This window comes from Microchirus variegatus, assembly GCF_963457635.1.
Source record: "Microchirus variegatus genome assembly, chromosome: 11".
Classification (NCBI taxonomy): Eukaryota; Metazoa; Chordata; class Actinopteri; order Pleuronectiformes; family Soleidae; genus Microchirus; species Microchirus variegatus.
Genome location: NC_139812.1, coordinates 15776538 through 15794037, shown reverse-complemented (window position 1 = coordinate 15794037; position 17500 = coordinate 15776538). Strand labels below are relative to the sequence as shown.

At 38.3% G+C, this 17500-nt stretch overlaps 1 protein-coding gene across 1 annotated transcript in view; it reads right to left on the bottom strand.

Moving 5' to 3' along the window:
* macrod2 (mono-ADP ribosylhydrolase 2) overlaps positions 1-17500 on the bottom strand; it is a 390893-nt gene that overhangs the window by 371016 nt on the left and 2377 nt on the right. Inside the window, exons 2-3 of the mRNA XM_083898062.1 lie at positions 15411-15512; positions 14290-14403 (exon numbers count right to left, since the gene is read on the bottom strand). Of these exons, the coding sequence (XP_083754188.1) occupies positions 14290-14403; positions 15411-15512 (216 nt within the window). The remainder of the gene's footprint in view (positions 1-14289; positions 14404-15410; positions 15513-17500) is intronic.

Genomic DNA, 17500 nt, shown 5'->3' with positions numbered 1-17500 from the left:
GCTGTTGTTGTTCTTGTTTCCCTTTGCTGGCGATCTCCTCCTCCGTTTGAAAGTTGTGTGCGTCCCTGTGTGTCTGTCAGAGCTAGGGTGAACCGATTCTGTACATTTCACTGAAATATAAGCAGAAAGAGATGAGAGCAACAGCAGACTGTGCAGTCATATTGGTAATTAATTCAGTTAGGCCCACAGTCAGAGCAACGCGTTCAAAAAAATAAAGACTATCATTTACTTTATGAGAGCTCGCACTGTGAAGTCCACACTCCCCGAACTGAAACAGCAGAATGCTGTTCCTCGTTGGTGATGTTTCCCTGTTGAGTAGATTGCTGAAATAAATCTTTGAACCAATCTTTAGTGTGGCTAGTGGTAGTGATAGCTGCGTAAGTCATGTAAATGGCATGTTATCATACCAGGGCCACACTAAAGCCCAGTAATAAATTGAACGATTAAGAAGACTACAACACTGCTGAACGCCGACACATATCACATATTGCCTTGTATTTGTAATCGTCTCCCAAATGTGACTTTCTCTGTTGACAATCAACATACTGCTCTGTCTAGCTTCACCCATTACATGTCGAAGCACTGTGGAAGGTACGCCAACAAAATCTAGGAAGTCCACACTCATGTCGAACAGCAAAGCTGGGTGAGGGAGAAGCGACACCAATAAACAATTGTTGTTATGTGTTAATTAATTGAATGAAGTTGCAGCAACCTTGGTCATCTCACTAACAGGCTTTGTTTGCTTCGTAATAATGGATGTGACAGAAGCGCAACGCCACAAGCTCCCTTGATTAAAACCACCTCTGACTTCTTCAATCCATTTTCAGATGTTGCATGGCAATGCCCAACTTGAAAAAAAAAAGAGTTTAATTTACTTCATCACATGCATTTTGACCACACATTTTGTGTTAGAATCTTTTGATGCTCTGCTTATTAATAATTAAAATTTCATACTTTGGCTAGACGAAGAATAGGGTAGGGTAAAATAATTAAATGAAAACACCGCAAGACCCTTAGCATCTCTTTCTATCCTGCTGGTCTGTGCTGGCATGCTTCTTCATTAATTTCACCAGCACAGGCAGCATTAATTGGCCTACAGTTAATTGAGTTGTCTTCTACATGGAAATCACTCCGTAGCTCTTTTCGGAACTTTTCTCCATTAACATACTCGTGTTCCTGTGTAATAGAACCATTATCACTCAAGTTACAGTGTCCATGCTACACTTACAATTCCGCAGTGACATCAAATAATGAGTCATTTGTTGGTTAACCTATTTTCAACAAAGTTGAGCCATGTTGTAGGCCGTTTTTCTTCTTTATGGAAGAGGAATATATGTTACTTATCCCCATTACACCGGTTGGTGCATAGGGCAGCAACAAAGTAATATGTTACATAGTTTGAAAAGTCCAAAATTTGAGTTTGCGAAAAATCATTACGAGTCGCAAAAAAAAGTGACATTGTGCCATCCCCAGTCCAAACACAGTGCTTTATTATCCACTTCTAAACAATGTTCAGTTCAGTATGACATACTCAACTTGTTTTTCCAACCATATTATTTTAGGTGCTGTTGTATTCCATTGCAGTCTAATCAGAATTGTTTGATTGTTTGCTTATACCCGCCCATTTACAGACATCAGTGTTGTACCAGAAATGCATCTCTACAATGCCTAATTAGCACAACTGCAGAGATTTTACTGAACGCACCAAGACTGTTAACTAGACTCTTAGTTCTGCTGCACAACTGTTCAATATTTCTGTAGTAGGAAGTGAAAAGAGATTTTAAAATGACTCCATGGTTTAATATCCTTTATAATATTTCTTGACAATCACGGTTTCTCAGTAGTGCACAAACATGGATATTATATAGCCTGTGTCGAAGAGACTTACAGCATGTGACGTGTAAATCTATTTGAGAATGACAGGACCACCTCAAGAAGGATAAAGAAAGGGAGGATGTCAGTAAGAATTTCCATTTCCTGCTCAAAGGGAAGTCAAGTTTGATATGCCCTCCTTTATTCCGTATAGGTTCACCTGCTCTGTAACTCTGTGCAATGCCTTGCATCAGATGGTAAGGTGTAAAAAAAAAAAGAATATTTGCCTAGCATAAGATAGATATAATATTTTATCCAGTGTTTTGTATTTCTTTTTGAACTCTTACATCATTTCAATTCAGAAATATTAGGTAAAACAGAGTGTACAGTGAGATGACAATGAGCACGAATGACATCCTGCAATTACATGTATAACACATTGCTCTGTTTTTTTAGTAAATATGATGTACTGAAAATGTGTACTCTTCCTCATACAAGCCGTTTTAGTCTTCATGGAACAGTTGGATGCATTTATGATTAATTAAGTGGCCATGGACGTATCTACAGCTATGCTTGTGTGCAAGTGATGCTGTACTTTACTGTGGCTACCCAAAATTAGAACAGTGCATGCACACTGAATATTTGCGTTTCACAAAATGAGGCTGTTGTCGTCGACCACATTCAAACTGCGGTTATGCAAACAGTTAACACTGAATACAATGTTTTATAATTCATTCCATCCTCTTATGCAGGAGCCCATATGTCACCCTCTCAAGTCTAACTCCCATGAGCTACAGTTATCTATTATAGATATGTACACAGTTAAGTCACATTCACTGTAAAACAGCAGAGACGAGCACAGAAGCTCATTTCAGCAATGATATTCACACAAATATTGACTTAAGATGCAATTTATATATCAAAATAATAATACTGCTTTGTCATTGTTATGTTTCAGCTTGACAACTAGGGATTTTTGCCATGACATTTGTGGTATAAAAGAAAACGGTACTGGACTGTGAAAGTGGGCTGGGAAAGACAAGAAAAAGTCTAAACAAGAATTGTTTTTGTTACAATTGAGTTTTTGTTATGGGGTAGACAGAGAGTTGTTAAAGCTACAGCTATTGGCAACTGATGCAATGATGGCAGTGTGTGTGTGTGTGTGTGTGTGTGTATAATCGAGGTTTTCAGGCAATGAGACGATACATGCCAAATTAGTTCCCATTTTATATTTTCCAACAACATAAAACAAAACCATCTGTCTTTTATCTTGTGTCCCATTCAGGCTAATAAGCTGAACAGATATCATTTGATTGAGGATACAAGTGTTTAAAGACACAAAAATAAATAAACATACTGTACATGTATAGTCAAGTAAAAAGACTTAGAAAGACTTTCCCTCCACTCACTAAGACACCCACCCATACTAAACATACATCAAGTGCAACGTGATGTTTTTCATCAACAACACGGCTCAAACCCCTGTGGAACTGTGGAGGCTGGAGCCATGTGGTGCTCGATTATCCATGGAACATGGGAAATTAAATCTGCTGAAAATATGCAGTATTCTCCACTGTGTCTTATATCTTCTCCTTCCTATTTTCTCTCCTCACTTCTATAATATCTATAATCTATCAATAAATAAAAAAACAACAGTTATATATTTACTTTTTCCGTCTTCTACAGCAAATTATTGTCTTACAAATCAGTCAACACTTGCTCAGGGAAGGAGAGGCAAGAAAAAATAAGATGGCGGCACACTTCCTAGTGCTCAAAAAGGATAAGGAACTTGCAAGAGAGTTTCAGCCACTTGAGATATAATTAGCTTCACCATCACTAAACAATAATGCAGTAACCCAGATATCGCCTATAGTACTGGGAGATTCCATTGCCCTGCAGACAATGCAATTTATGTGTGTAAATCCATCTTATATTTTTAGATTCCCAGTTCTCACCCCATCCATGTTTTGTTATTGTTCCCTACATATATTATTATCTTTGGTTACAGGTGGGGTAAAACAGATACAAGATCGTAACCCGGCTTTGAGATGTGTTACTCTGGGGATGTGTTGCCACGCGACTTGAACTTTGCAAGTTATGCACAGCACTTTTCTTGGTCGACGCTGTACCTGAATCCAAAATATCCCCATACAGACGTGTTTTTTTGGGGGGGGGTTTTCTTTTTCACCACCGGCTCAGCATCAGCTTGCTTGTCATGCTCCTGCTCACTGACTGGACAGAGTTCTCTCCTCTCTTTCACTGCTCCATTGTCTCCGACTCCAACCTACTGCAGGCAGGAGAGGGTGGAGTGAAGCACAAACAAGCAGCCACTCCACAGCCGGAGACCTTCTATAGTCTGAGCATGCTTTATCGTTATAGGTCAATCACGCTAATTTCATCATGGGGAACCAAAATCATGAACGCCATTCAAATTTGATAAACGGTGCTCTGCAGACATGGTGTATGTCTGCAAACCCTTTACGCTATACCAATTTTTCTTTTCCATCTTTCACTCCATGTCGTTTGTTATTGTTCTCTTCATACATTTATTTAACAATGTGCTGCTGTTCTACTGGTGGGGTGTTCCTTGTAAAACAGATACAATATCGCTGTGTAGGGGAAAAAATGCATGATTGGCTTTGTGATGAGAGTGTATCTCATGTCTAACCATGGCAGACAAAAACTCTGATACCACCCACAGTATTGGGAATTCTGTTCAATCACAAAGAATGGCTTCTCCTTATTGGGAACCTTAATCTGCTTTGTTTGTCCATGGGGGTGTGCTAAGATTCTATTAAAGAGATTAAATTGTTTCTATAGCCAACCAAACCATCAAAGGCCCACCAAATTGCAGCCCCTTACTTAAATGGGTTTCGCTAAAGTCACTTATTTGTCCATTTCATCATGCTAATGGCAGAAGCCATCATCCCATTATAGCGCCACAGCTGAGCGAGGTTAAACAAATCCAGTTTGTCTGAGGTCACACTGTCTCCAAGTCAGGTCTCTCTGCTCTCCCCCGTACATCACAACAAATCATCAACTTGTCTATAAGCAACCCTGTGAACCCTGTAGCATTAACCACCTCTTCACTGGCACTCAAGGCAAGTCTTCGTCTTTTATGCTGTTATCGAAAATTCCTTCCCACATATTATTATTTTATTTAGGTGAATCCAACCTCTTGGTCGACCTTAAATCTCACTGTTCTTTTCAGTGAGTAGCCCACAGCATAAAATGTCAAATATCTGACTGAATATCCTCAGTATGCAAGGCTTTGCTACCCTGATAGCAATCTGAAATGGCCAAATGAAGAAATAAAATCCTATATGGAACTTGCTGCAATGCAGTCAACACAACAGTATCAAGATCATTTCATCATACATGAGCCCAAATAGGTTTTGGTTCTTGAAATCTTATTTGGTTCTTGAAAGTTCCTTAGTACTTATTGTTAGTAGAGTAGTTCAATCACGCACCGAGTTGCAAGCTGGAAGGCCTGTCAAAACAATAACTCCATCATACCTAATGAGAGTCATATCTCTGAGACATTTTACATACAGCTTTCACCAGAACCCAGCCTTGCTCCTTTTACCATTCTGCTGAACAAACGTATTTATAATGAAGCTGTATTCAACAAGCCCCACACTAACCACACAATCACTTGTGTTAACAGAAGGGAAATCCACTCCATCAGGATGCCGAGCCAGTGCTTTATTTCCATACACACGGGTAACAACTGTGCAGCCACCTAGTCTCAGAGAGAGCATTCGTCAGTAAGAACATTTGTCTAGAGTATTTCCATCATGACTACACAACAGGTGGAGCATGCTCAATTACAACAGCATCAGTTCATCACAACGACATACTGCAACATACCAATTCTCCAACACCAAGTTTCAGACAATAAGAAACTGCAGTGAGTTCATGTCTTGACAGGAAGCACATTACTGTCAGAGACGTAGGCACACTCAAGTCTCCCTTGGTAGAAAAGCATGTACACAAAACCACAGTTCATGTATTTTCCTCAGGACAGTCAAGTTTTGTTGTTGTGTTGTTCTTTTATGACATTTCAGCAGTATTTTTCTTAACCGCAACTGTAATCCATGACAGTTAGTGGATTGTTTCCCAGAAAAATAAATAAATAAATAAATAAATAAAATGTATTGTGCTTGGAACCTCTCCAGAGCAGGTACCAAAAAACACCAAGTATCAGGTACTATCCCTGATGGAAAAGCAAACAAAAAAACTAGTAGAGCCGAGTCAAGCCGAGCCGAGCCGAGTAGTGCTAGAACAGTATAACGGAAAAGCACCATTAGTTTCAAATTTACCACCCAGCTAGCTCAATGGTGAGTGGTCACCTCTGTAGTGGAGGATCAGCATTTCAATCCCTAGCTGCATCATACCAAAGATGGGAAAAATTGGTGCCTACACTCTCTCTACTTATTCAGCATAAATGGATGCTTTGGGAAAGTACTGTGCGATGGACTAGCTTCCAATCCAGGGGGATTCGAAATATCACAAGTTGCTTCGTGCTACACGAACTGGAAACCAACCTGATCCTCCTGAAGTGTAGGACCTTGTCAAATCCTACCTTTTAGTATAAAACGCAGCCTAATGTATCACATCAGAAGACATAATGAACTTTCACAATATAATGCATTTGTTATGTGGTGCTGGAATAAAAAAATAAACAACTTCTGTCAGTAAAAACAAGTAGTACTTTGTTTGAAAAAAGACAAGAATCTTTAAGCCAATAGGTTACATTGAGCAAGAGGCAATATTGCGCAACAAAAATGTTAAGTTTGAAATTAGCCATATAATCATATGACTTCTGATTATCATCAACTACTTGCACTGCCAAAATTTTAACTTCATGCTTGGGTACTTCCAGTTAACTCTTCCATCACATTTTGTAGCAAAATGGCATCTCCACTTAGTGTTTGTTCCCTAATTGTTTAGTTAGAAGTAAACATATGCCTCAGAAGGACTTGTGAATAAGCTTCTGGAAATATAACAGTGCCATATTCCTTTGAGAATTACTCTTAAGTGAAACTTTTAAAGCTGGGAGAGAAACATGAATGCAATCAAAATGGCCAGCTGAATGCTAGAAAGGCCCTGATTCTTCAGCTTTGAGACCAAATTGAATGCTCCTAAACATTATGTGAACTGCCCCAAGTTATAGGATTTGTATTTTCATTTAGTCTTTCATTTCATTTGCTTAGAGGCCTCCGTATGGAGTGACTTTTCTAAATTGCTCTCAGGAAAATAGTGGTGAGGACATGAAGTAACATTCTAAGTGATGGAGACTTAAATACAGCAACACTACAACAAATGATTTTAATCCCACAACACAACTGCATATTCCACATGTATGGATTTATTTTACATCGTATCAAATGAAAGAACATTGCTTCCCTCAAGGAAAATGCACTTGGCAAAATATGTGTTTTATATTTCTTTACTTACTTGTACCATTATGTTGTTCATTACTTGTACCATTACCTATAGCCATTATACATTGAAACCCATTATAGAAAACCTTGCCACTGCGGGCATATAACAGAGGAGATCATCAGTATTTCTGCTAAGGTGCACACTTTCCTGGGCTCTCTGTGTACATGCCTTGCATTTGTTTATTGTTGCTGCACAGGTTTACAGTACTTGAAAGACTAGAGATAAACAGACACAAAGTATAAGTGAAATTAGAGAGGCGAAGAAAACATTTGGTGAACAAAAACATGGCAAATTAACTGACGTTCAGAGTGAGGCATTGTGAAGACCATGGAATTGCCTGCTGACAACACACTGCCCAGAGCACACCGTCTAGGCTTCAGTCTCTCAGCTGACAGCAAGTCCCACCAAGCATTTCCCCACAAAAGGAACGCACTTCCTCTTTTATGCATACAACTTCACACATGCTGCATCGCCTCATTTCAACTCAACTAAAACTGAAGCACATCCACACTCTCATGCATTCTAAGCTAACAATAAGATAACACTGCAGCATCTCAAACCTTGTAGTAAGCTCCAAAATCAGCATCCTCTTTATTTTAAAATATTTTTTCACGTGCAATTTAAAAAAAAAAAAAAAAAAAAAAAAAAAGTGCATTTATGAAAGGAGGAGCAGAAAAGCAGGATTTATCCATCTCAAATGTAGAGCCAGCTCAGTCAGCCTACTTCTCAAACTTTGAGATGTGAGTGATAATTACATGGAGCCACAGTGCCCCCAACAGGTCAATACACACAATAGCTTTTTGAGCATTTAATTCACTCATCTGGAGGTCTGCATGTTATATAATTTTTAAATGAAAGATTTATTTACTGTATCCATCTGGTTGTGGAGATTGTAAGCTTAAACTTACACACACACACCTCATTCTGTAATCATATTACAGGATTGTATTAATTCTGCAAATGTGTTTTTATAAACAAATATTTCTGGTGATGACTCTGACCTTTATTCTCTAACTAAAAAGTAAAAAATACCACCTTACTTATTTATATTTTCAGTCAGTAACAGTAACAGTTGTAAAAAATGTATATATAATTTATATATTAAGACTATTAACAACAAGACAATTAAGACTAAATCTTACCATTTTATTTGTAATGTAAAATACCCATTTGACTTGAATTTGTTAATCAGTGTTTTGGTGTTTGTCTATTTGCTCTAAATAGTCTATCGTCTATGCAATAAGCTACAAGAAGCTACAATATCTAAAATGTGGATGGGACACATTTAACCCAGAGGCACTAAATATCTTCAGTCATCACAGTTTCAAGGTGGACGTCCTGGATTTGTGCGATCAATTCAGTATCCTACCAAATGTGAAATAAATCTGCCACCACCACCTCTTTGCTTCCAAAGGTGTTTCATAATGTGCAGAAAGTTGTTTTGCAGTTGTACGATATCTCTGCAAAGTTGGACTTTGATCTTTTGGTATATATAAAATGTCATCACTACATTTTCATCCTATCAACACGATATTTTGTTGTACTTATATTTTGATTAGATTGTAGCCATAGCATTTTTACAGCCACATTTGTCCACTAAATTGGAGTTGGAATGACCTTCAATATGGCAAACAGCAATAAGTCTATATTTATGTAGCTTTAATAGATTTGATGACAACTCAAAGCTGTTTTATACTACAGCTTTTTTCCATTCACACCCATTCACTCAAACTCCACATCTACTGTATGTGCAGCGCTTTTTCCATCACACCCACTCACATTCTAACACAACTGTTAAGAGCCACATAAGGTCAAGTGTCTTGCCCAGGGACACAACAGCATGTAGTCCAGGGATCAAACCTACAACCTTTAGACTGCAAATCAGTTCACTTTCATCGTAAAGAAAGTAGATTAATTATACTTATCTTCCTTCCGATGTTTTATAAATGCCTTCTACAATTATATCTAGTATCAAAGATCATCATCGACTTCTACAAAACAAAAGACAGGAGAATCTGGTGAGAGGCATCGTCTCTGAATGCCCTCACAATTACTCACAGGCCTGATGAATGGGATCTGGCGTGTGCAGCGTAAGGCAGGGCGTTTAGAAATTATAGTGTCAAGGTCAAGGAGGGGAAGCTGAAATAGAAGGGGGCAGGAAGACAAACACAAAAGGAAAAGGCAACTTTCTGACCTTGACAACAATGAACATCTCTGCCAATCAGGTAGACCAGTGAGGACCTGACCTGAATGACAAGCCCCTTTATGAGAAATGATGATTTCTCAGTTTCCCGTGCACAAAAATAGCTTTGTTAGGCAGTGTGTGGTATTTTTTTACATACGTAAGAGCATTGTATAGAGAGCCAGGGTTAAGCTGGGTACATTTTTTTGTCATTGTAAAAGAATGGGAGGGTTACTCTTCCAAACAGTCAATAAAGTTGTACCATTCGTCATCTAAGCAATAGGAAACATTTTCCCATATAAGTACCATATAAATACGCACAGACAACACCCCAAGAACACCCCATGGTTACTTTCCATTAGTCACATCTTGTAAAAAAGTGTTTCCATTCGGTCATGCTGGCATGACATGGGCTAAAGGGATTTAGGTAATCAACTCATGCATTGACTACACACCGATATGTGCCGCCAGGCTGCTCACAATCTGGACGATGGGAGGAGAGGAATCAAGCTTAAATCGAACAGAGAGGAGGCACTTCAACAGCTTTGTCACCTCAGTTCACATATACACCCTTATAGCAGGGGAAACCTCTGTCCTCGTCCTGTATCACTCACAGAACTGATACGATTAACTGGACTTTTTAGTGCAGGACCCAAAGCAAGCCACTCACTGAAGTCATTTCACTGTTCAACAGAGCAGCAAGTTCTCTCAAGCACTGATTTTCATTCTTTGTGATATATATAGTGCAACAATCACAAGTTTGCTCAAGAAGTTATAGTTCTCTGCAATGGTTTTTAATATACTACTTTAATATAGGTTTAAGTAAAAAAAAAAAAAAAAAAAAGGGGGCAAAAAGCATAGTGTAGTGTGTGTTCCCTGTTTTCATACAATAGTCTGAATTGCAGTCATATCACTGGGAGCATGGCGCCATCACTCAGGTAGGTTATAGCACAGGGTGTCAATCTGCCGAGAAACAAATGCACCCATCGAGCCAGACTCTCCAGGGGCCGAGTGTGTTGTGCCGCACATCAATGGCCTTACAGAAAATCAAATGAGGAGTCTGTGCTGACAAGATTCCCAAACAATAGGAGGCAAAAGCAAACATCTTTATCAATCACAGTGGGAAATAAAATGTCCAGCCACAGTCAGGTCTTGGTCACTACAACTTTTGAGTTAAAAAAAAAAAAAAAACAATTCCCAACAGCCAAACAATGTTTTACACTGATGAGATAAACTGAGGATTACAGAGGATCAACAGCAAATCAATTTCACAAGTGAGCAGTGGCTTTCACAAAGTAGAAAAAAAAGAGAGACTATGTTGTCAACTATCGCAAGACAATTAAAAGCATCTTAATGTTAGAAAGAGGAATGATCAAAAGCCTGTTATTTGGACCAAGAGCTGAGGAAGACAATAAAAACGATACAAAATGTTTTCATACTGAAAAGCCTTCTGCTTTGCAGTGGTGGATTTCACTTTCCACTTTATGACGACTAACATCACCAACAAAATGTATAATTTTACATTAACTCTTGTATTCTAAATCAGTATTGACTGGACCAGGATATGTAGTGATCTGACCTGGACAATAATGCATGACTTAACATAAATGTAAACCATGCTGCATGTATGCCCTTGGGCAAATATTTTCTGAATAAACAGAATATTGAAGAAAAAAATCTAATCATATCCATCAATCTCCATTGGACGGTGGTATTCTGCTCACCAAGGGTCATCACTCTCACCAAACCCATGATGACTACAGCAGAAGTGACATCATTCAACTGAATACCAATTGCATTCCTCACACTCATCTAAACCACTTCAGGACTTTTATAGTGTACATAATCAGATTCCGTGTGCACAATGAATTGACTCCAGTAAAAAATGATCTAATACAGAAAGGTGGGAGAGGTTAACAGTCGGTAATGGATTGGCAACTGATCTGCATAAATATCACAGTCATCACGATTAGAAAAGTCCCCTCCACTTCTCACTGCCATCTTAACAACCTCATGGTGACACTTGCATGAACTCCAGTCCACACAAAAAGACAAAGTAAATGGAAGACATTATGTTGCGTTGGCCATTGCAACCCTGCAATTTCCAATGAATCGCATCTCTTTCCATTCATCCGTCCAATAAAAGTCTGTTTGCAAAAAAAAACCTGGTTACTAGAGCTGATGAATTAGTAATCAAGAAAAGTGTTTGTCAAAACGGTTGCATTTACGTAATTAATATACATCTTATGCAGCTATTATACAAAAGAGAATAATGTACCCTGAACAAGAATCTAGGCACAAAGTATTCCATAGGGAATCAAACAGTTACAGTTTTCCGGTTGCCTTCTCCTTTCCAAACTTTTAGAGAAAGGGTACATGAGCACAGAGGCTCTAACAGTAAATGCAGAGTAGTGACAGAACAGAACAAGCTCATTCTGAACAGTGAGTCGAGTTAAACCATCTGCTGCTATGAATGCTGCAGCCAAAGCGCCACCTCGTGATATGGCCATGCTGCTCTCCAACCCAGCAGTTCACCGACTGTCATCACAGCTCCTGTCCTGCCCCCTCTCCAACATCTCACCCAGGTGACAGTTTGAGCACCTCCTGTCCAACCTCCAGTCAAACAGAATTAAGGAAGAATTAAAAACTCAATGAGCCTAATAATTAAACTTTAATGGAGGACATAAAGTAACTTGACACCCTCTAAAAGCTACAGGCAGCCACCATAACAGCAGTACCAATCTGTCCACGTTCACCTAAAAGTAAAGACATTTCTCCTGCAGTAGCATACCGCTAGTGTCATGACAAAACTTGTGTTGCACAAATTGGAAAGTGTGTTTGGCTCACCAACCGTAACATTGACCTAAAATATGTACAATAATAATCCATGCCCTCTGTGTTTAACAGTTTAACCTAAAGTCTAATGCTTCTTTCCCCCACACTTCATGCACTAAATGAAAAACAGCATGAGACAATGGAAGTACTGCAGGCTAAAGATTTTAAGCAGTGAATATAGGAAACAAACTGTCCAAAGATCTCATCCATGTTTGTTCACATGCAGCTTGGACTATGTTGATCACAAAGAATTGAATGGCAGACACTACAGCCAAAGTGTGTCCTGCCTATTTAACCATTAATATTTTACATAATTGACACAGCTCCATTCTGTAAAATCAGTCTTTTGATAGCAATGGCCAGAAAGCATGACAATGAGAAGAGCTACCCAAACCCTCAAGGTTTTTGCAAAACATCATATTGTATTTCAGTAAAACTAACAAAGTGAACCATCACATTCAAATCTGTTTTGAGTTCATTTGATTTTCCCCTGAACAAAAAAATAGATGTTTCAATGAATTTGATGAATGCAAGAATTAATGTGAGCCAACTGCTGGGACCTTCTGAAAATTACATCAGGAGCTTTAGCATTTCTTTCCATCCTTTAGACCCACCGACAGACTGCTAAACAGAACAAATTGCCCACTGGTTAATATGAACTGTAGCTGAATCAGAGATGGGAAGTCTGGCAGCATTAACAGCTGAAGTGCTTGGCGTTGCTACAATAGTATTCAACTATTTAAAACCAAATGTTCCGTCCTGAACCTACTTTCCATTCTTATATGCCAATTTCTCTTATAACACAACAGAAACAATTGCCTTAACAACTGCCTCAACCTTGATTTAAAGTATTGACATGAAAGGGTGTGGATTTATACCTGCATATGCCTGCAATAAAATGGATATAAAAGCAATCGAGGAGGTTTCAGGCCTGCCACATAGTATAACAAGCGCTCTTGCCATGATTGGAATAGTGACTTCAGTGATAACAGACTGATTGATCACAAAACTCAAGACAAACAACAAACACATGGCACAATAACTACTACAAGTGCTTTATTCATAAAAAGGTAAAAATGTCAATAAAGCAAGACAACTGCCATGACATGTAGGTGTACCAGGTGCTTGTTAGGTGTACTGCACAACATCTTTCTCTTTTATGTGATGCTGAAAATTCAGAAAGGCAAGTTATCCAATCCACAGCAGGCTGCGTATTTAGATAATTGATTGAATCCAGAAGCCAAAATCAACAGAACTGTCTGCTTGGCACATCTATTAATCTCGCTTAAATTACAGTGCCTTGATTTCACACAAGATGCATACCGACAGCAGACTGAAATTAGTTTCTGTGCATTTTAAAATACTCCATGAGAAAGTAAGTCACAAAACAACTGCAGAGAGCAGAAATATGCATGAGTATAAATATAATGCGAGTGTATAGATTTATTGCAGCTTTGATCTGGGATTATCAAATCTATCCAGTAGCTGCAAAATGGTCTTGAGAATATGCCACAGAGGCGAAAGGTAAAACAGTATTTTACCACCTCTGACTGTGTGTGTAGGTTGTGATCCAACTGCAGAAAATTACATAACAGTAGCACAAATCTCTGTGTCATATCCCTCCTTCTATATATTGAGATATTTGCCAACTTTAACCAGACAGCAACTTTGCATGTCACCAGCAGTCACTAAAGCAAACATACAATTGATGAACAGAACCAAATTAAAATGAATCCATTCATCAACCTTATACTCTACACACACACACAGGGTAGACCAAAGAGGTGGAACGGCAAATTTAAAACAATTTAATTATCAACCCTAATTAAAACAAGACCTCATGTTTAGCTTAACATTAATCTAAATCAGTTTAACATTTAACTCAAGTCATTATTTGTCCTATTCCTCATGAACCAGCACTTTCCAAATCTTACCAGTAGAGGGCAGCCAAGGACAACTTGACAGCTCGACTGCCTTGAAGCAGCAAATAGAGAATCAGCCAAAATCCTTACCAGCATTGACGATGGCATCCACCTCCAACACAGTGATATCTCCTTTGTAGAGAGACACTTTGTCAGTCAATCCTCCTCCACCCGTCAGCTCTTTTCCTTCCTCTTTGTCATTGGCTAAAAAACAAAAACAAAAAAATGCTTTTCAGTTGTTGAATTACACTGGTCATGATGAACTTGTTCTCTTCTTTCAATAGCTTCCTGAAAAAACATATGGTGGTGGTGCATGTTCTCTCCAGGTTCTCCAGTGTCCTCCCACAGTCCAAAAACATGCAGGGATTAATTAGATTCTCTAAATTGATCGTAGGTGTGAGTGTGAGCATAAATGGTTGTTTGTTTCTGTATGTTGGCTCTGTGATGGACTGGATTGACGACCTGAGTGTACCCCGCCTTTCTCCTATGTCAGCTGGGACTGGCTCCAACCTGGCAACCCTCATGTGGAGGATAAAGTGGTAGAGAATTAAAGAATAAATCCATTACAATACATACAGTCCAGATAGTGTTTTTCACTAATACAGCACATTTAAATTTGCAAACTCCTAAATGGTGATTTATGTGTGTATTTTGCAGGCAAGCCAACGAAGCATTATTAAAACTACTTTGTCGAGTACCTACACCACAAGTTGAGACAAGGAATTCAATAAGAGCCTATAATAATAATAATAATATGAAGTCATTACATTCGTTTACATTTAATTGAATGCAGAAGAAAATACTACAGCAAATGTCATACATGAACTACCAGCATTGGAACAGAACTCATCAATTTGAATGCATGATTTTCTGAAGGTGTCCTGCATTCAAAGTTTTTATAAAATCACTATACAAGATCAACTTTTATTTAAGATCAACTTTTGGACAAAAGGATTCCATTTGTCCAAAAGTTGATCTTATGCTTTATTTTGACAGTACTCTCCCTTATGTCCTCTGTGTTCATTTTCATGGTAAATATTGGAATTACGTTACATCCATTGAAGCCAGATCTGACATTAATATTAGCCTTATTTGGCCACTTAACTTCTCTTCAACAGACCAGGCATGGAGTGTAGTTTATTTGAAAATGTGGATTAAGGCACAGAAATAGGCCAAATATTAAAAATGAAACGTCTCTCTCTCTCTCTCACCTCGGTTTTCCTCTCTCCAGGATGGAATCTTGTCCACAGAAATAAAGTCTTGACGACGATACTCCTTGCGTCTCTCCTCACAATCTAGACGAAGCAGTCTCTCTTTGGAAAAAAACAAAATGTACATTTTCAGTGAAATGGCTCGGGTACACAACAGTAAAATGTGAAAACGCAAGATATGAAATGATGGTTACGACTCTTTGTGCTGGCATAGGCCGTGATTAAAAGGGTAAAAAAAAATGTCAGAAACATCTCAAATAGTGTCCTAAAGTAATGATAGTAATACTTTTTCTTGTCGTCACACCATACTGTATCTGTATCCTTTTACTTTTACTGACCACCATTCAAACTTGAAATCTTGCTCCCAAACAGAATCCAACCCCCAATGGTACAGCCGTCATCATCATATGCTCTTCACTCTTTCGTGGCTCTCTTAGTCTAATTTCTAAAGAAATAATCCTTGATTATGTCCACCTTTCTACTTTGAGCCTACAAATGCATTAAATCCTCATTTGTTTCAGTGGTTTAAGTTGGGATCAGCAATTAAAGATTGAGCTGGTAGAGATTTTGAGTGTTAATCCAGTGCAACTCAATAAAAGGTAGCTGCTTGCTATTCATGACATTTGAACACAGTTGCCGTCTATCCTGCTTGCAAACTACATTAATATCCTCAGCCATGTGCCACAGAGACACAAAAAAAAAAATCGCAGGGCCTTATTCCAATCAGACATCACATGCTGATTTCACTCATTAGCTGCTCATCTTTGGCTGTAGTTAGAGGAACAGACTGTTGTTTAAATTGGCTGGAATGAAGAGGTCCTCTTGTATCTCCATGACCATGAACAATAACACCATTTAAAGATTTTATTGCAGTGAGTGTTCAACCTTGTTACAACTTTGTGTTGCTCCACCCATGCACAGTATTGCATGTGACTTCATTAAGAAAAGTTTGCTTAAATGTATTAAATTTAATTGATTGCTCTTGAACTTATTCAGTAACCAACTGTACCTTGTATGAACACATCGGACATAACACATTTTAGTCACACACATTATCAGGTATTGGCTTTATCTTTATAGAATGCAAAAAAAGTGTTGATTTATGATTCTTCAATTCTCACTGACATTTTGCTACTTAAATGCCCTGTTCTGATTTTAAGTAATTAAAGGTTTACTGTTGATCTGTAACATAGAGCCAGACCAATATTATAATAGGTACAGCATAGTGCACTGGGCTTCTCTGCAACACCATAAGTAATTGGCATTCGATGGTCACACAGCTGATGCTTAACCACTGCTCCATCGCTCTTTAGTCCTCACCATTTCAAGTTCATTCCCACTAACTGCAATAGCTCCTTATCTTGCGGCTGTTTCTCCAGAAGGCACTTGGCTGTTCTACAAAACAAGCTTCATCAAAAATGATGTGCTCTCCTTGCCACACAATACCCCGATGCACACAGCGTAGCTATAGTCTTTAAAAGGCCCCCACTGTCAAAGAGCTAAAGTGTACTTGACATGACAACACACTAGAGCAGACTGATAGTTTACTTAACTATAGGATCTTTTACACCATAGTGAAGTTTTAGGCTTCGATGCTTAGCATTTAACCATGTGTTATATAATACAATACAAAACTGAACAAAACTGAGCTAAATAAATTCAAATCCTAAAGGAGATGGCCACATAAAACACACATTTTTAATGTTTAGGAAAATTCTCCAATTTAAGAATACTTTTAATTCTTTGAAAGAGATTTGATTTTAGATGCTTTTATCTTTGGTGGCACAACATACTGCATTATAATTGAACCATAGAGACTCCCTCTACATAAAAAAAACTGCAAAATATTTATTTTAGAATGTTTTCTGTCACATTCTGACTTAAATCAATATTTAGCACCAGCTAAAACTGGAAACTGCTGGCTAAGATTATTTATTATCTCTACTCAAATCATTTTAATAACCATCATAATAAGTTTCCCAAACTCTAAGAAAAAAGTAGCTAGCTGACAAGCTTGGTGCCACAACATCGATTTAGGAATAGAATTATATTAAGAAAAAAAAAGGGATTACAAACACGTCCCTGGTGAC